The sequence below is a fragment of the Chanodichthys erythropterus genome, chromosome 3, assembly GCF_024489055.1.
Source record: "Chanodichthys erythropterus isolate Z2021 chromosome 3, ASM2448905v1, whole genome shotgun sequence".
Taxonomy (NCBI): domain Eukaryota; kingdom Metazoa; phylum Chordata; class Actinopteri; order Cypriniformes; family Xenocyprididae; genus Chanodichthys; species Chanodichthys erythropterus.
In genome coordinates, this window is record NC_090223.1 from 41,586,318 (window position 1) to 41,602,614 (window position 16,297).

At 36.8% G+C, this 16,297-nt stretch overlaps 1 protein-coding gene across 15 annotated transcripts in view; it reads left to right on the plus strand.

Annotated features, from left to right (window-relative positions):
• The first annotated feature begins 306 nt into the window (after positions 1 to 306).
• gpatch8 (G patch domain containing 8) overlaps positions 307 to 16,297 on the plus strand; it is a 38,170-nt gene continuing 22,179 nt past the window's right edge. For 12 of the 15 annotated variants that reach the window (XM_067382307.1, XM_067382309.1, XM_067382304.1 and 9 more), the window contains exons 1-3: positions 337 to 399; positions 12,300 to 12,377; positions 15,250 to 15,285. Coding sequence is in view for 1 of the 15 variants with exons in the window: in XM_067382296.1 (XP_067238397.1) it covers positions 355 to 399; positions 12,300 to 12,377 (123 nt within the window). In the remaining 14 variants the exon portion in view is untranslated. Of the gene's footprint in view, positions 400 to 12,299; positions 12,378 to 15,249; positions 15,286 to 16,297 lie in introns of those variants that run through there. The other 3 variants (XM_067382296.1, XM_067382299.1, XM_067382303.1) reach the window with 3 other exon arrangements.

Here is a 16,297-nt window from a genome sequence, read left to right on the forward strand (position 1 = left end):
GTATTATTACATCATTCATACATTAATTCAGGTTTGATGTCTAGTAGACAAATGCAAGCCACATTTTAAAAGGTATACGTAAAATTGGTAAAATTGTCCAAAATCCTGCGATCAATGACCGTACATTGTACCGTCCATACTGGGAATAACAAAAACACCAGCGATGGTTCAAAACGCTCTCTTTCAAAGCCAGTGCGTTTGGAGCACGACGCGCTTAGATGATTGGACAGCCAGCACATCAATCAACCACGGCGCACTGTCATTGGTCAATCGCTCATCCGCCTACTTCACTGGGCGTTTCGATCAACAGAGGAACAAGTCGGAACGCAGGAGACGAAGCGAACAGCAGAGAAAATGGCCGACAGATTCTCTAGATTCAACGAAGAACGTGATTTCCAGGTAAATAAAACTGTTGGAAACTGCACGTATCCTGAACATGTTAGCTCATTGTTTATTTTGGAGAGTCGTGCTTTGTACAATTTGGGGTTAATTGATTGAGCCGCTGAGCTCGCGCTGCAACTGTGACACTACAACAGCGGTATCGTCCCAATTCAGCATTGACAAGCTCGAGACCACTGAGGTGTCCTTGCCGCTTCCCAGTTCACCTCATACATTTTTAAGAACTCCAAAAAACATCCAAATGGCCGCTGAAGTTTGGGAAGTGTCGTCATTTGACCCCTTGTGTTTGACAGGGGTATGTTGTGAATTTGAGACGCTGGTATAATGACCGCAGGCTCTGCCCGGCCTGGCACTAAGAGATAAACTCCTCAATCTGGAGAATATGAGCAAATATATAATCGACTAGCGGTTACCTGACTCTAATATGCGTTGAATGTAAAATGTTCGCTTTTACTTGCGAAACTTCAAAATCTAATGCTGCGTTTTGTAGTTAAAGCTAGTCAAATTTGTGCAGTTTAACTTTGCTAGGACGTTAGCCGTGATATCATGTCCTGTGCCTGCTCGCGTTTGTGACTATATGCGAATAATACAGGCACTGTTTGATTTGTTTTTGTCTCAGACTGACCCTTGACTAGTACAATGGCATGTTTGTGCTGTATTTTGCATACCTGATTTGCAAGTTATGCCAGCTGATAAATAACACTTTACCCTCAATTACAGCGTCTGAAGTATTGATGCTTGGGCACAAGGCTATAAAAGAGATCCATTGTGTATTGCATTATGCAGATGTCAGTGTGTGTGTATGTGTTCTGTGCATCTCTTGAGAAATGTATGAGGAATGTTGTTCTTGTCTTGACAAATGATATGTTGCTTGTCATGAGAGTTTCTTAATATAATCCTTAATGGTTCCTCTGGGAAGGTTTTCTGATTTAACTAGAGACTGAGTTAGTTTTGTCCCTGTGTTTAGTCAGATGGGCCATGTTGTCAAAGAAGAGTCCAGCCCTAATTCTGAAAGAAGGGTTTCTAAAACTGCGCAGTTGGGCTGCACATCAAGTATTGACAGGAACAAACAGGCTTTCATTAGAGTGCCTACGAACATTGTGAAGCGACGAACACTGTTTATATTAGAGGCAGCAGCCAATCTGACTGGCAATTTTTCAAGAGCTGGCGACAGAATTAACCCTTTCACGCATAGAGGTCACTACAGCGGACAGCTATTCAAAAAGCCATTTTCTTGCATATGCATGGGTTTTGATAGCACATCAACCATTACACGGGACTCTAGTGCTCATCCTATACACTGCCACCAAGTGGCATGCAGTTGTATGTGGAATTTTCTTTTCTCCAAACAAAGATGGCTGAAGACTGGTCAGAAATGCCAAGTTGCTCTGGAATATCCATCCATTCCTTCTGTCCTAGGAGACTCTTGTAGCATCTAAAGAGTCATATCATTGTTAAATTTTCCAAGGATTGATTTTAAAGAGGGAATTCTGATTAATCCACGAAATTGGATATCATGCATCACTAGTTATATTTCAGCTACAATTCATACTATTTCTGTGACTGTTCTTAATAACATACTTCATCTGCAGTAACCTTTTCGGCTGTACATAAATGTATTTGTGTTAACTGAATGTAATTTGCATCAACAAAGTAATCTGATTATGTAATGCATGTTACTAGTAATGCTTTACTCATTACTTCAAAAAGTAATCTGATTACATAATGCATGTTAATTGTAATGCATTATTTTACTCAATATACTATTCTGTTTAACTCTTTCAAATAAAAACTGCTCTTTTTAACTAATCAGAATCCTGAAAAAATATATCAGTTTAAACAACACACCATTTATTTGCTGAAAACTAAACTCAGAGTATTACTTAGTTCATTTAAAGTGTTAGCTCTTGCAAACTGCTCTCAGAAAATGATATTGTGCCATTGAACGTCTGAACAAACAGCTGATAATATTTGAATTTCTGGCTTTGCTTTGTTCATTGGAATCAAATTTCAGCATTTTTTATTCTAAGCATGTTCAACTGGTAACGGGGTGGTTATGATCCTCTTTTGAATGGTGATAAGTGATAAAGTCTTCCTTTTTTTCCCCAACATGGCCTAAAATAGTTGTTCATGTTAAAGAGTTACTTTACCCCAAATTGAAAATTCTGTCATTAATTACTAGGGGTAGGAATCAACAGAGGCCCCACGATACTTGTGTCACGATACAATATTATTGCGATTTTAAATATTACAATATTCTGCGATATATTGCAGTTTATTACAAAGGAAAACTTTGTCAACATCTGTTTTATCTAAAAAGATACATTTCTGTTTGTTCATCTTACTTCAATTTTATTGCTGCAAAATGGGATTGTCAAGCAGACAAACTGACCAACACTTTTGTGAAAACCTGTCATAAATGTTGTATGCACCTGGCAAACTCAACTATTTGTATTACAGTCTCTAGTCTTCACCCTTTGCTGGGAGTTTGATTAACAGGCGATCTGACCAATCATAACGCTGAATCCGCCATTTTGTCGGACAAACAAACCAGACAGGAGAGTTAATAGATTAACGTCGGTGGACTTGACTTGAGAAAAGGTGTATTGATGTCTTTCTGCAGTTGAAACAACATTCCTTCTGATGTTCATTCATGTTTATTTCGTCCAATAACTAGGAAGAGATGATCGGTTTACGTGTGCTCAAGGCGCTACGGTGATCTGTCACGACACATTAAAGAGACCGAAAACGGTTTATCGTTTGAATTTCTTTAAAAAAAAAAAAAAGGTCAATTTGAAACATAAGACATTGTTTCATACCAAAAGTAACCCCCTCTGTCTTTTCCGTTAATGCGTTGTCAGTGTCCTCTTTGCTCCACGATGTTATGCAAACAGGTATGCACTGCTATGCTACACCAGGAAAAAAAACTCAACACCACCAGAAATTGATTTTATTATTCTACCAAAAATCGATACTTGGCGTCTGTGTATTGATACAGTATTGCTGCGGAAAGTATCGCGATACTATGCTGTAACCATTCCCCCCACCCCACCCCTGTTAATTCCTCACCCTCATGTCATTCCAAACTCGTAAGACTTTCATTCACCTTCGGAACAAAAATTAAGATATTTTGATTGGGAAAAAAAACAAAAAAAAAACATTGATCAGTGAACATGAGCAGAAGCTCAACCTAACATGAATGACACACAAGAACAAACCTCTTCCGGAAGCTCTAACTAGCTGTGTAACCAATGAGGTTCATTCTCGTGTGTTACGCAGTTAGTTTGAGCTTCCGGAAAAGGTTTGTTGTTGTGTCCCATTGAGGTTAGGTTGAGGTTCTGTTTATGTTTATGTTTACTGATCAATGTTTACATGCGAGTGAAAGCCTAAATTAAATTCTGTTCATCATAAAAAGCGATCGAGTCTCTTCTTGATTAGTTTTCCGATCTCTTAATGAAGTTTTTGAAGCACGAAAGTGGTTGTTGCAAAGGCAGTCAATGGAGGAACAGACATCTCTCAGATTTCATCAAAAAGATCTTCATTTGTGTTCCAAAGATGAACTTGCATCTTACAAGGAAGTCTTACGAGTTTGGAACAACATTAGGGTGAGTAATTAATGACATAATTTTCATTTTGGGGTGAACTAACCCTTTAAACTTCACATTGTGATTATGTTAAGGGAAATATAACTATAAAGCCCACAAAATGTTGGAAAGCTGAAAGTAAATATTATTAGACGTCATTGAGGTCACTTTCAAAGCTGAATAGCTGTGGTCATTCTACTTCTCCCATGGGTTTTTCTGCTTACTTTTTGCTCATCTTTGTCTTGGGTGAGAGTGCATTATGAATTCATATGCTTTGTGTCTATCTTTGAACAGCAATGCGTCCTGGTGACTCTGGTCAGCGTACCAATGTCATGGTCTGTGTATTTTTCCTTCAAGGTCTTAATGGAGTGGTCTGTTTTGTGTGTTTTTGCTTGACCTTTATGCCTTTGATCCATCTTTATTCATGAGGTATGTTTCTATAAATTTATATATTTCCTGTTCTGTATCAGATACAGTCTGACAGTCTGTGATAAAGGCTTGTATTTAATTGACTATTAGCATTTTCTACCTGCAGTGTTCACCAAACAACTGAAAGCAGTGCATTTATTTATTTGTGAATATCTCAGCTGAAGAGGCTAAGTAAACGCAATTTCATGGAGTGTTTAAAGGTCACTGCATTTGATCGTTGTCTGTGTTTAGGCTAGAACGAGACCGCTACTTTCTGTACTCTCATTGTAATGCTACCGTTCCCAGATAGTGGTTGTGTGAGTTAGACTCAAGCTTATCTGTGTACGAGACTGGACATCACATCATGCAGTATGTGTGGATCATTTTAGCATGGTATTCTGCAGCTTGCCTTTTATTGGGTGGTGGAGAGGGATTATTTATCTTTGCTGTGATTGTTTGTCCATTTTTGGTTATGTTTTCTGTAGCACTGAGATGTGTGCAGGATCTCTGAGATGAGTCGCAGTTTCGCAGAACTTCGGTTGTGGGGTCAGCTTACGTCATGCTGCACGGTCTGAGTCGCATGATCTGCTTGGTTTGTCCACAACAGAAGAACTGTCAGTCACATTTTTGCATTGTACTCCTGTCTTGGCTGTAGGGCTGGGTTCGTCATATAGGCGATAAAATTAGAACAAAAGTTCGATATGTTTATGCACTATGCATGTCAGTGCAGACCGCTGCACTGGTGGCAATAACTGATAAGCGCTGCCATTTCTATTGCGTATGCACCAAATTTAATGTTTCTCCCATACAAACCGCAAATGCCTTATGATTTAAACTAGAAAAGGCACTAACTTTCCCAACAAAACACTGACACAGAAAACAGGAGAAACATTTAGCCAAAATAATACAGTGAGAGGCTTTTCTCTCCACAAGTCACAAACATCATTGTGGCAGAAATGTGGGATATTTAAATTGAATTTTATATTATTACATTAAAGCAGAATTCGGTAAGATTTGCGAAGCTCCCCCTACAAGTTCCTTCAGTGAATCACAGTGTCGTAAACACTCCAAGCGCACCACTACAAGTCAATTAACCATCGTAAGAAAACTATTTATGAAAGTAAAAGAAAAGTTACTTAGTTCTGCTTTAATGTAGACAAGACATTAAATGCATTAAAGGAGTGATGAAATATAATTAATATAAATATAACCATATTTTTTGTTAATAGGCTATAGCTGTTTTTGTGCATTTGTATTGTAAATGTCTTTAGGCCACTGTTTTCCTAACAAATACCATAGAAACAACACAGTTTCTTTTTTACCATGGTAGTGAGGTGCAATGCATAGTTTTACCTGGGATTTAGCATGATCCAAATACTAATGGAAGACCAAGATTTGATATTTATCCTGATAATTATTAATATCGACTGATATGAAAAATGTAATTGTCATAATCTTTTTGGCCATTTGGCTGCAGTTAAACAAGGGTTTTGTGTGTATTCAAAAAAATTAAAGTTCATTTAAAACCGCTTCTCTTCTTTCCTGCTTAAACCAAAATTTTATTATATATATCGATGTGCCCCATGCCATATTCTCTCTCGGTGGTTGTCCTTTCTGTCAAAGTTCTGCTGATAAGAGTTCAGCTCTGGCTCCTGAGGGGACTGGACTCAAACTGTCACTGATCCTGCTGTCGTCAGGCAGATGTCTTCACTACCAGCAGACGGGATGATGGTAGAATGCTTGCGGAATGGAAATGTATTTCCCGGGAAAGGTCTCCCAGAGGGGTTGTCACCGGCTCTTTAAATTGTATTATTATTTTTTCTATTCCAGAATAAATGTGGAGAACAATCTCTCCTCAAGAGTCCTCAAACTCGTTGTTTTCATTGTCCTTTGTTTTTTGTTGGGTAATTCCACACAAAGGTCATCCTTACCATGAAAAAAATGTTTTCAACCAAAAGAACAAAATCCTTTAAGTTGTCCATTTAGTCTGTAATATACTATATTCATGTGCTCTAACAGACATTTTAAGAAAATTGCCTTGTTTATCCACAACATATGAGGTAAGCAACAATGCTTAAATTACATTTTCAACCAACCATATTTCATGCTTTCAAAAACGGGATCAAAGAAGACCCCTTTTTTTTTTTTTTAAACTTTATTTTAACAGTAAGCATTGTGCAGAGAGATGGAGACATGCCTGAGAAATAAATACACTCGTTTTGTCATAACAGCACTGCCTGTTGAATTTATAAGGGCTATAATAAAGAGGTCAGGACGCTTCAGTGCTCTGTCACATCTGTAACATTTTAAATATTAAGTTTGTCATCTAACAATTATACAAATAACAACTTTATACACAAAGCTAAATTATGTTTATGCTTATTATGATCAACAAATCATCTCACTATGTTGCTCTGAACAACCTTAATAAGTGTTATGGACATGACCATTACGGACGCTTCATATTAAATCATATGCATATGACCTTGTTGTATTTTATGTTCTGTGAGAAATCAACCCTTCTTCATTTTGTGGGCATTTTGGCAGTGTAATTCACAGAATTCCTAAAAAATATGTTGACCACTAAAACTTGGTGACTTTTTGTCACGTCCGTAACACACACATTTCCCTCATCTGAAATATAAAACGATTGAATAGACTGACATTTTTCTAATGTCTGGACTCCTTTAATAAGGGACTATGAATATATAAACAGATGGTTCAATATGTTGGCATTAAATGCTCTGAGAATTTATATTTCAAGTTTTGACTGCAAATGTCACGTCCATAACGCTGGAATTGCCCTGTTACAACACAGATTCTGGGCAAAGACTGTTTCCACTTCAGAGACTGGTTAGCCTATGTGACATGACGACACTGGAAAAAAATGACATTGCGATCAGGGTTTGAAATGAACTTTTTCACTCACCGGCCAATTTGGCTACAAAATTTTTATTTTACCGGCCATTCAGAACTTCTACCAGCCAAAAATAAACAAGATTAACTACGTCACAGCTATACAAATACAAATATATTTGAAGTTACATATTAACAAGGTCATAGTCCGGTATATTTCATAAAAACAAGAGTAACACAAAAAATCTAGCTTGTATTGTTGTTACTTTTGACCCACTTGTGTTACTTTCGTCCCCACGGACAGGGTCAAAAGTAACAATGTGCAACATATGTAATCCAATTCATGTCGGAAAGATCGTATTTACGAGCTGAACGCACATATACGCCACCACAATGTCGTAAATACAAGTGGGAAGTTCATGATTATCATCACTCTCTGGTGATGTTTGCTGTATACTCCAATCATTTAGTCCACTTAAACCCTGCCCTTTCTTATAATCAAATGCTCTCATTCAGATCTGCCTCCATCCAATCCACAACCAATGCATCGTCCATGTGCACATCTTAGGGATGTATGATATCATGATTTTAGAATGTGAATGATTAAAATGTCTCCACAATCTGCTTTTGATGAAATATCGTAGTATTGTGCTACAGTGCATAAAATAATGAACAAATTACAAGCATAGATAAATATAATAGAACAAAGTTCATTAACAGTGTTCAGGTACCGAAATTGAATAATCAAATGTAAAATAACAATGCATAGTCTCACTGTATAAATGAAACATAATTAGTCTGTTAGAAAAATAATTTTTTTTGTTTTGTCTTTTTTTTTTTGAGGATAATCATTCTTTTACATGCATTTTGACAATTTTGCATGTATGTGTCCGTTCAGGCACAAATAGACGCGGAAGAGAACGACATTCGGTGTCCACGTGCAACTGTGTGTGTGCGCACATAAAACAGCTACACATTCAGAATTGAGTTCTTAAATGGTTTAAAATCTCTTGAATGTTTAAACTGATAGAACCTAAAACACGTTCAAATGATAAACTTTCATTGTATGATGGTCAAACAAATCAGAGAATCAAATGCGTTTTGAACCATGGTGTCTGGTCCATAAGGATTAACAGTCCTATACTAGACATCACACATCCTACGATGTGACTATCACGGATGCGATTTCGATGCTAAAATCGATAGCGTGCAGCCCTAAATAATATAGATATGGCTTCAAGCTGATACTTTACTCTGCTGGATGAATGAAACATTTCAAGACTCGTGCCTTGCTGTCAATCACAAACAGTGACTATGAATGCAACCATCATGGACATTTGTATTACTGATAGATGCCTTGATTTTTGGCACTTTTTTTTGGTTAAATTTGTATTTTATGTGAAAATGTTTGAATAAAACATTGAAAGAGAAGTTATGGTTATTTTGTATTGGTAGGTAACTAAAGGAATAATTGACTGATAAGGATATAAATAGATTAATCGTAAAAATAATAGATAGTTACAGCCCTAGACTAGTAAGCTAACATTCATCTGCAGTCACATGTTTCTCTCATACAGTCTCTCAAAATGTCACTAATTAGGTCCTTTATTTTTTTTGCTAACTGCAAAGTCATGAGAGACATTAAAGTATCTGTGATATGTTGCAATGGACAGCAGTGAAATATTTACTTTCATTGGTCATATTTGATTGCTCAGTTGCTTAGTGCAGCAACTGACCAATCAGAATCAAGTATTCCAGAGAACCATGTAATAAATGAGCACAACCTTACTTGTTCACATTATCATCAGTAAGAGATAAAGCAGTGGGATCATACAGACCTCCTATAATGAGCTTGACCCTTGTCTTCAGCTGTTCGGGTGAACGCAAAGCAAGCTATCGGGGGCGGCTGCTGCACCCCTGTTGTTTAGCTGAGTGTTTTTTGTGTAGATGTGAGTGGGGAGTGTAAATTCTCAGAACAGGTGCGGTTTCATGCCTAACAGCTTTAAGCAGTGACTTGGGTCAGAGTTTAAACAAAGACAGCCATAGAGCCGCTGGTTAGATAAGAGGAAATAAACACCCTCATCCATCCTTTGGGGAACGCACCACACCACATGCATCTGTCATATGTGAGGTTGCATCAGTTGCTCCTCTGCATAACCCTTCTGCCTACAAATCTCTCGTCTCTATCTCAGTGTTGCAGTCCTGCTGCCACAACACTCTGATCTGTGTCAGAGGGCAGGAGCGTGTCAAATCGTGACCCTGCTGAGAGCAAGTTTTCCTTTGTTTGCATGCGTAAGAGCACACAGTAGTCCCATTGGATGTATGTGGGTGTCTGCTGTTGAATGTTCATAAAAAGAGCTAAATGTCAAGTGCAAAAGCTGTGTTGAGTGAATTTATAGATGTTCTTCAGTGTGTTGTTGTGGGCAGTTTAAACTCTTTGTATGTGGGTGGGTGTGGGTTTGTCATTGGCCTGTCATTGGGACGCGTTGACTGTAGCAGAGGCTTCTGATGGCACACAGAGCTGGAGAGTGATGGCGGTGTACAAAAACAGCTGACAGCTTAAACAGTTTTAGCTGCTGTCAGTCTTTTTTCTGTTCGTATTAAATCTATTTTCTGTCTACTCATTTGCCATGATCCTGTGCTTTGATTATTAAGATCAATAGTTTAAAGAAGTGAAATCAAAGCTTTAAGGCAGCATGAAATATAAATTCACCCGGTCCATTTTCTAAATGCATTTTATTGTAAATGATTCATCCATTTTTATTTTAATTATTTTTTTTTTTTATGTTTTCTTTTTTCTCATTATTTTTAATCAAAATTGCTCAATCTTCCAGTGAACAAGAAGACAAACCTCTCTGGTAGTGATCGACCAATATCGATTTGTTTTTTTAGAACCGATATTGTGTGTTTATGTGCCCGATAACCGATATGCAGAACCGATATTTATTTACTGTTATACTTCTGCTTTTGACACAATTACAACACCACTAAACTGAACAAACTATTTTATTTATAACAATCACTCACTCCTTGCAAAGAAAACAAATCAATCTTATTTATACACCAAGAAATAGAGGGGTATGAAAGTGCAAAAAATAAAAAAGTGCAGTTACTAAACTGTTTTTGTTGAAAATTAGTAGTCTTTCATGTTAATTTTAATCTTAATATGTCAAAAATAATTTTATTTATATAAAGCATCAGCAGAAACACTAATGTTAACAATAAGCAAAATAAATGTAGAATGTCTAATGTTTTCAAATGGAGTAAATAAATTAAAGAGAGGAGTCATATCAACTTTGCAGAAATGTAATACTTCATTTTAAACTACAGTTTTAGTAGATTTATAAGCTGTTTAATAGGCTAAAGTAAAGCCTGAAGAATAATTCTCTGGATAATGTTAAATAACTGAATAATCTCTGGAATATTGGAATATAACAAACAAAACATTTTATTTTATTGCATTTCTCAACTGGTATGTTATATCAGAATTATTAATAATATTTTTTTCATTTTAGATTATGAAATATCTGCTGACAAAGTGCTGTTTATCTGCATTTACACAGAACTATACTCAAACTGCGATCGCTCACGGAGATAATAAATTAATTTCCATAGAGTTGCGTTTACTTGGATGTTTATTAGCGAATTAATGGTTATATAGTAAATGCTTATAATTACGGTGTTTTAAACAAGTGACTCTTGTTAAAAGTTACATGCGGTGGCTGTGCTGGAGCATCAACCCGTGCTGGAGCATCAACATCAAAATGCAGACGACTTGATGAGACTAATGATGAGCATAGACAACAGAGCGAGAATTAAATTCAGCGCTTTTATTTCCAACATGTGCTCATTCATGGCTGTATTATTTAATTCATGCAAAGTTACATCTTTATTGGGACAGGACTTGATGGATGCTCTTACGCCACTCCATGAGCTTGTCTCCATTTCTTGGAGACAAGCTGCATAAACTAGCTACATTTCAGGCATTTATGTAACGCATCTAATTTGTGCATTAATGGCTGTTATGTTAAATTTCACTAATTAAAGAAAAGCAGGTAAATATACTTTACCTGTGTACGTCGTTGTCTCGTCTCCCGCTGTAATGGCGATCCTGCGCGCAATTCTCTAAACACCCACAAGATGGCAGCGTTCATCGGTTAATCCGATATTACAAAATCGATATCTGATTATGGTAAAATGCTTAAATATTGAGGAAAATATCGGTAGGAAAAAAGGTAACATCGGTCGATCTCTACTCTCTGGTGACATGCCTGGACTTCTCCAATCATTAAAACCTACAACTTTCTTACAATCGACCTCATGCTCACATTCAGATCAGCAAATAAATCCAAGTCCCCGTCCCACTTTTTTTCTCAATACCTTAGGATGTAGATCACAATATGGAAGAAAAGATCTACTTCCGTTGTTGTCTTACACAAACTTACTTTTAGACTGGTCCCTGGTTTGTTGTAATAGTTCCAATGATCACATGTTTAAAATGCTAAAGAGGTCAAAGCCAAGACGGTTGGTTAATGGTTAGGCTTTGAGCTGTGAAACTCATATTACAGACACAGTTTTGATTCCAGCCCACTCTCATTCTTGTGCCTGCAAATTTCCTCTCAATTCAGTAGCGAGTGGCAAAAGATATAAATAACAATAGAACAAAAACGGCTAGACTGACTGACCTATCTTTCATAGAGAAAAAGATGAGCAGGTGGATTGGAAATCACCCCTCCTCCCTTTCAAGCTGACCTCGTTTTTCTCATCTGATTAAATTCTTGCTGTCGGAATCGAGGTAGATGAATGATCCGGTTTGTCTAGATTTTTGGCACTGACCATGAAACCAAGAATCAGTGGATCAGTTCCAGTACTGTTTGCTCATTTCCTTTAAGAATGGAACATCTGTTTGTTTTGTATGCAGTTGCATTTTTATTGGGGGAAACGTTGAGGGACATCCTTCATTTTAACACACAAATAATTTTACAGGGAATGTTTGCTCTGCTTTAATTTACCATCTTCCTTGTCTCTTTTCATTTCCCTTTCTCCTCTCAGGGTGGAAATCACTTTGACCAGTATGAGGAAGGTCAGTTGGAGTTGGAACAGGCCTCTTTGGACAAGCCCATAGAACCGGTAAGGCCAAACACCTCACTTGGTACTGTTGAATAGAACAGCTGCTTCCTGTGTGTGAGAGTGAGAATGATTGGTCCAGTCAGGGATAGCCACACCACCTCTATGGTCAGCCCCTACCCTTATTTTAGAGATAGTCAAATCACATCCTTTTTGGTAAATAAGTCAGCACTCCCTTTCTGGAGGCCACCGTAGACCCCCTTCCTTGTTCTCCACTTCGGCCTTCAGTGAACACATCTGGTGTCCTCACCTGTGTGACTGTATAATGAAGACACAGGTGAAGCAGATCTGTTGGATTGTACCAATCACTGTGATCAGCTTGCTATTTTTTTTTTTTATTTGTTTGATCACAGATGAGTGAGGATGGATGTGTTTGTGTGGATGTTAGATGGTTTTCCTGAATAAAATGAGTTTTTGACATTTGTTTGAAATGTGAAGTGGATGGCACACTGTGGAAAAGGTAAAAGATAGAAACAGACATGCAACGTCATGCATGTACAATATATAATTCAACATTGGCCAGACTTTTTGATCAACATCAACAAATTTTGATCTATTATCCATGATTGCTCAATTGTTGCACTGCCTTATCCAAGGCCGTTTCAACGTGCAGACCTGGAGTGTTTGTCCTCTTGTACATAAGTAGGCTCCTCTGGCTGTTGTCCTGGATGAGCTTCATTCAGCTTCAGTGTGGGAGGAAGCCAAAGGCCCTCCACAAAAACCATTAAAGTATACATGTAGATACTACCACTATTTTTTTGTTTTGAAAGAAGTGAATGCTTTATATTCAGAGACACGTTTTATTGATCAAAAGTGATAAAGTAAATTAAAATGTTACAAAAATCTAAAAAATATGCATCATGGTTTCCACAAAAATATTATGCAGCACAAATGTTTTCAACATTGATAATGATAAAAAAATGTTTCTTGAGCACCAAATCAGCATTTTAAATGATTTCTGAAGGATCATGTGACACTGAAGACTGGAGTAATGGTGCTGAAAATTCAGCTTTGCATCACAGGAATAAATTAAAATTTTATACAGGCTTTCTGCAGGTCTTAAAAAGTCTTAATTCGTCCTTGCAAAAATTAAGGCCTTAAAAAGCAGGGTTCCCACTCATCCTGGAAAACCTGGAAAATTGATGATAGTCCTGTCATTTCCAGTCCTGGAAAATTAAAGAAAATGAAAAATGTCCTGGAAAATCTTGTTGTTCTTGAAAATAATTTTTTAAAAAGTTCTTAGGTTTTTCTTTAGTCGAGAACAAAAAGTTTATTACTGGCCAAAAACAACTACCGTTAGTTGCAGAAAGTGCGATGTTCGGGAATGCTGAGTTTTGACATAGTATTTTCAGTGATTATGTTTGTTCTTGTGTTGCCATTTGCAGTAGTAAGCTAATGCTATTAACTGCTTAGATGTATGCAGAAAATGTTAATTAGTAAGCAGCTACCTAATTCAGTAACTTTCTAACTAATCATTTTGATGCGATAATAATTTCATGCTGCTAAGTATACACACTGCAAAGTTTTGGGAATGACTAATTTATTTAAATGCAGGATTGAATCCAAAATTATATTCATTGACATGATGATAACCAGCATTGGACGGGACAGAAATAACTAATAGACCTGCCACATATTCTGTTACGTGTTATTGGTTTCTTTGTTGTCCATCGACTTTGTCTTTGACTAATATTTTTATTTTCAAATAGTTAAACAAGACATTAAAATAGTTCCACTATTTTTTGCTATGATATGTACACTGGTAACGAGAACAATTTGTCATAATGTATGATTAAGAGCTCATATTAAAAACTAATTTTATAGTTAAGTCATGGCAGTAAACTATGGAAGTGTCTGCTGCTGAATAAAAAATAAAAAAGGTAACTGCAACTTTTTATCTCAAAATTCTAAATTCTGAGCTTACATAATTGTGATATAAACTCGCAATTATGTTATGAAGTCAAAATTATAAATTGCATAACTGTGATATAAACTTACAGTTGCGAGGGGGGAAAAAAGTCTGAATAGTGAGATACAAAAAAGGTAATTGCAATTTTTTTTTTCTTTTTATTCTGTGGTGGAAACAAGCTTCCATAGTCAATGTATGATTAAGAGCTCATATTAAAAAACGATTTTATAGTTAAGTCATGGCAATAAACTATACGCCTTTTAAAGACTTAGAGAGTAATATATTACTTTAGGGCGTGATCCCTGTCTTTTATTCCTGCCATAGTAAAATTGAAACTGTCCTGGAAAATGATCGGTGAAAATGAGTGGGAACCCTGAAAAGGTCTTAAATCAGAGCAGAAAGTATTAAATATATTATCATGGCATTAAACTTTGGAATGCGTTGCAAAAAAAAATGAGTATTTTTCTCAGTATTTTTGTACAAATACATAAATGAACTTGTGATGCAAATGTCTTTTAAGCATATAGAACAAAAAAACAAACGGCCTCTTTAGAAGACGTGCATATGCATTAATTCACAGAGCTAGAATAATTCATTTATTCACACAGACATTTAGTGGTTTAATTAAAGCTTTCCGTCAATGCATTCACTCTTAGTCAGTGAGATTTGACAGACTTAGAGGCACACCTCTTAATACGCCGCCAATTGAATTACACAACTGGTCTGTGTGTCTGCTCCATTTGATTCAAATTAGACTGACCTGATTTAGATATGAACCATTCAGTGTGTCGTCCACCTCACATAGCAGAGAGCTAGAGGGAATGTGGTGTATGTGTGTATGAGCACACTAGTGCCCAGTATCTTGTGTGTTTTTGTTTTTTGTGTTAGTGTTTGTGTAGGACAGTTCATTTCAGATATTTTCAGTATTGTACACAACTTGGGGTGTTCGACATTTCTCTCCTGCAGCGAATTGGCCCCAATTAGCTAAGCAGCTCTGACCCGGTTTGTATCTGCACGCTCTGCTCTCCTCCTCCTGTCTCTTTAGGGGCTCCTTGTAACGCTTTCTCACTCTCTCTCTCTCTCTCTCTCTCTCTCTCTCTCTCTCTCTCTCTGTCTCTCACTCTTTTGCTCCCTCTTTCTGTCTCTCTCTCTCTCTCTCTCTCTCTCTCTCTCTCATCATTCTGTCCTTCTTTCTGTCTCTCCAACACAGTGATTCGGTGTACAGTACCCTCTGTCATTATGTGCTGGCATGGTGCTTGTGCAACTGGGACTGCATTTTTCGCTGACTAGGCATGTAGATAATATCGCAGGCAGCTCTCGTCTCTGTCTCTCTGTCTTGTTCCTCTGGTTCGCTCTGTATTTCAGAGGTTTGCATGCCGGATGCCTCTCCTCCTCTCCATGTTGTCCTCTCTGCTCCAATTACACTTTATTGTAGGGTAAATTCTCTAAAATCAGATTCTCAAGTGTATAATTCTATTATATTACTTAATATCGCTCTCTCTCTTTTTTCTCTTTTTTTAATACATGAAAATCAAGCTATATAAAACATCTGCAGTCCTGTCTTTAAAAGCAGGTCATCGATTTTATTAAAAAAACACCATTTTGTATTGAAAAGACTACTTTTCCATGTGTTGACATTAGTATCAGGGCTCAACAATAAGGATGGCACAGTGTGAGAGCATCCCCAGCCATATTGGACATTTTAAACATATTAAATTATATACATTTTTTTTATTTATTGTTTTATTTTATTTTGTTTTGTGGTAAAGGGAATTTTCAAATATTGAATGCAATTACACTTGCTAAAAACATTGGGGAAAAAATCCTTATTGTTGAGTGTGATACTGACATGGTGAATTGAATGTCAAAAGTAAATTAAATTATATATATTTCTGTACTATGGTAAAAGCTTTTATTACTGTAAGTATGACTTTGAGTCATGTATTCATGTCCAATATTTTTTTTAACAAGCTGTAGAAGTATGTTTTCATATGTCTAGGGGCAGATTTATTAT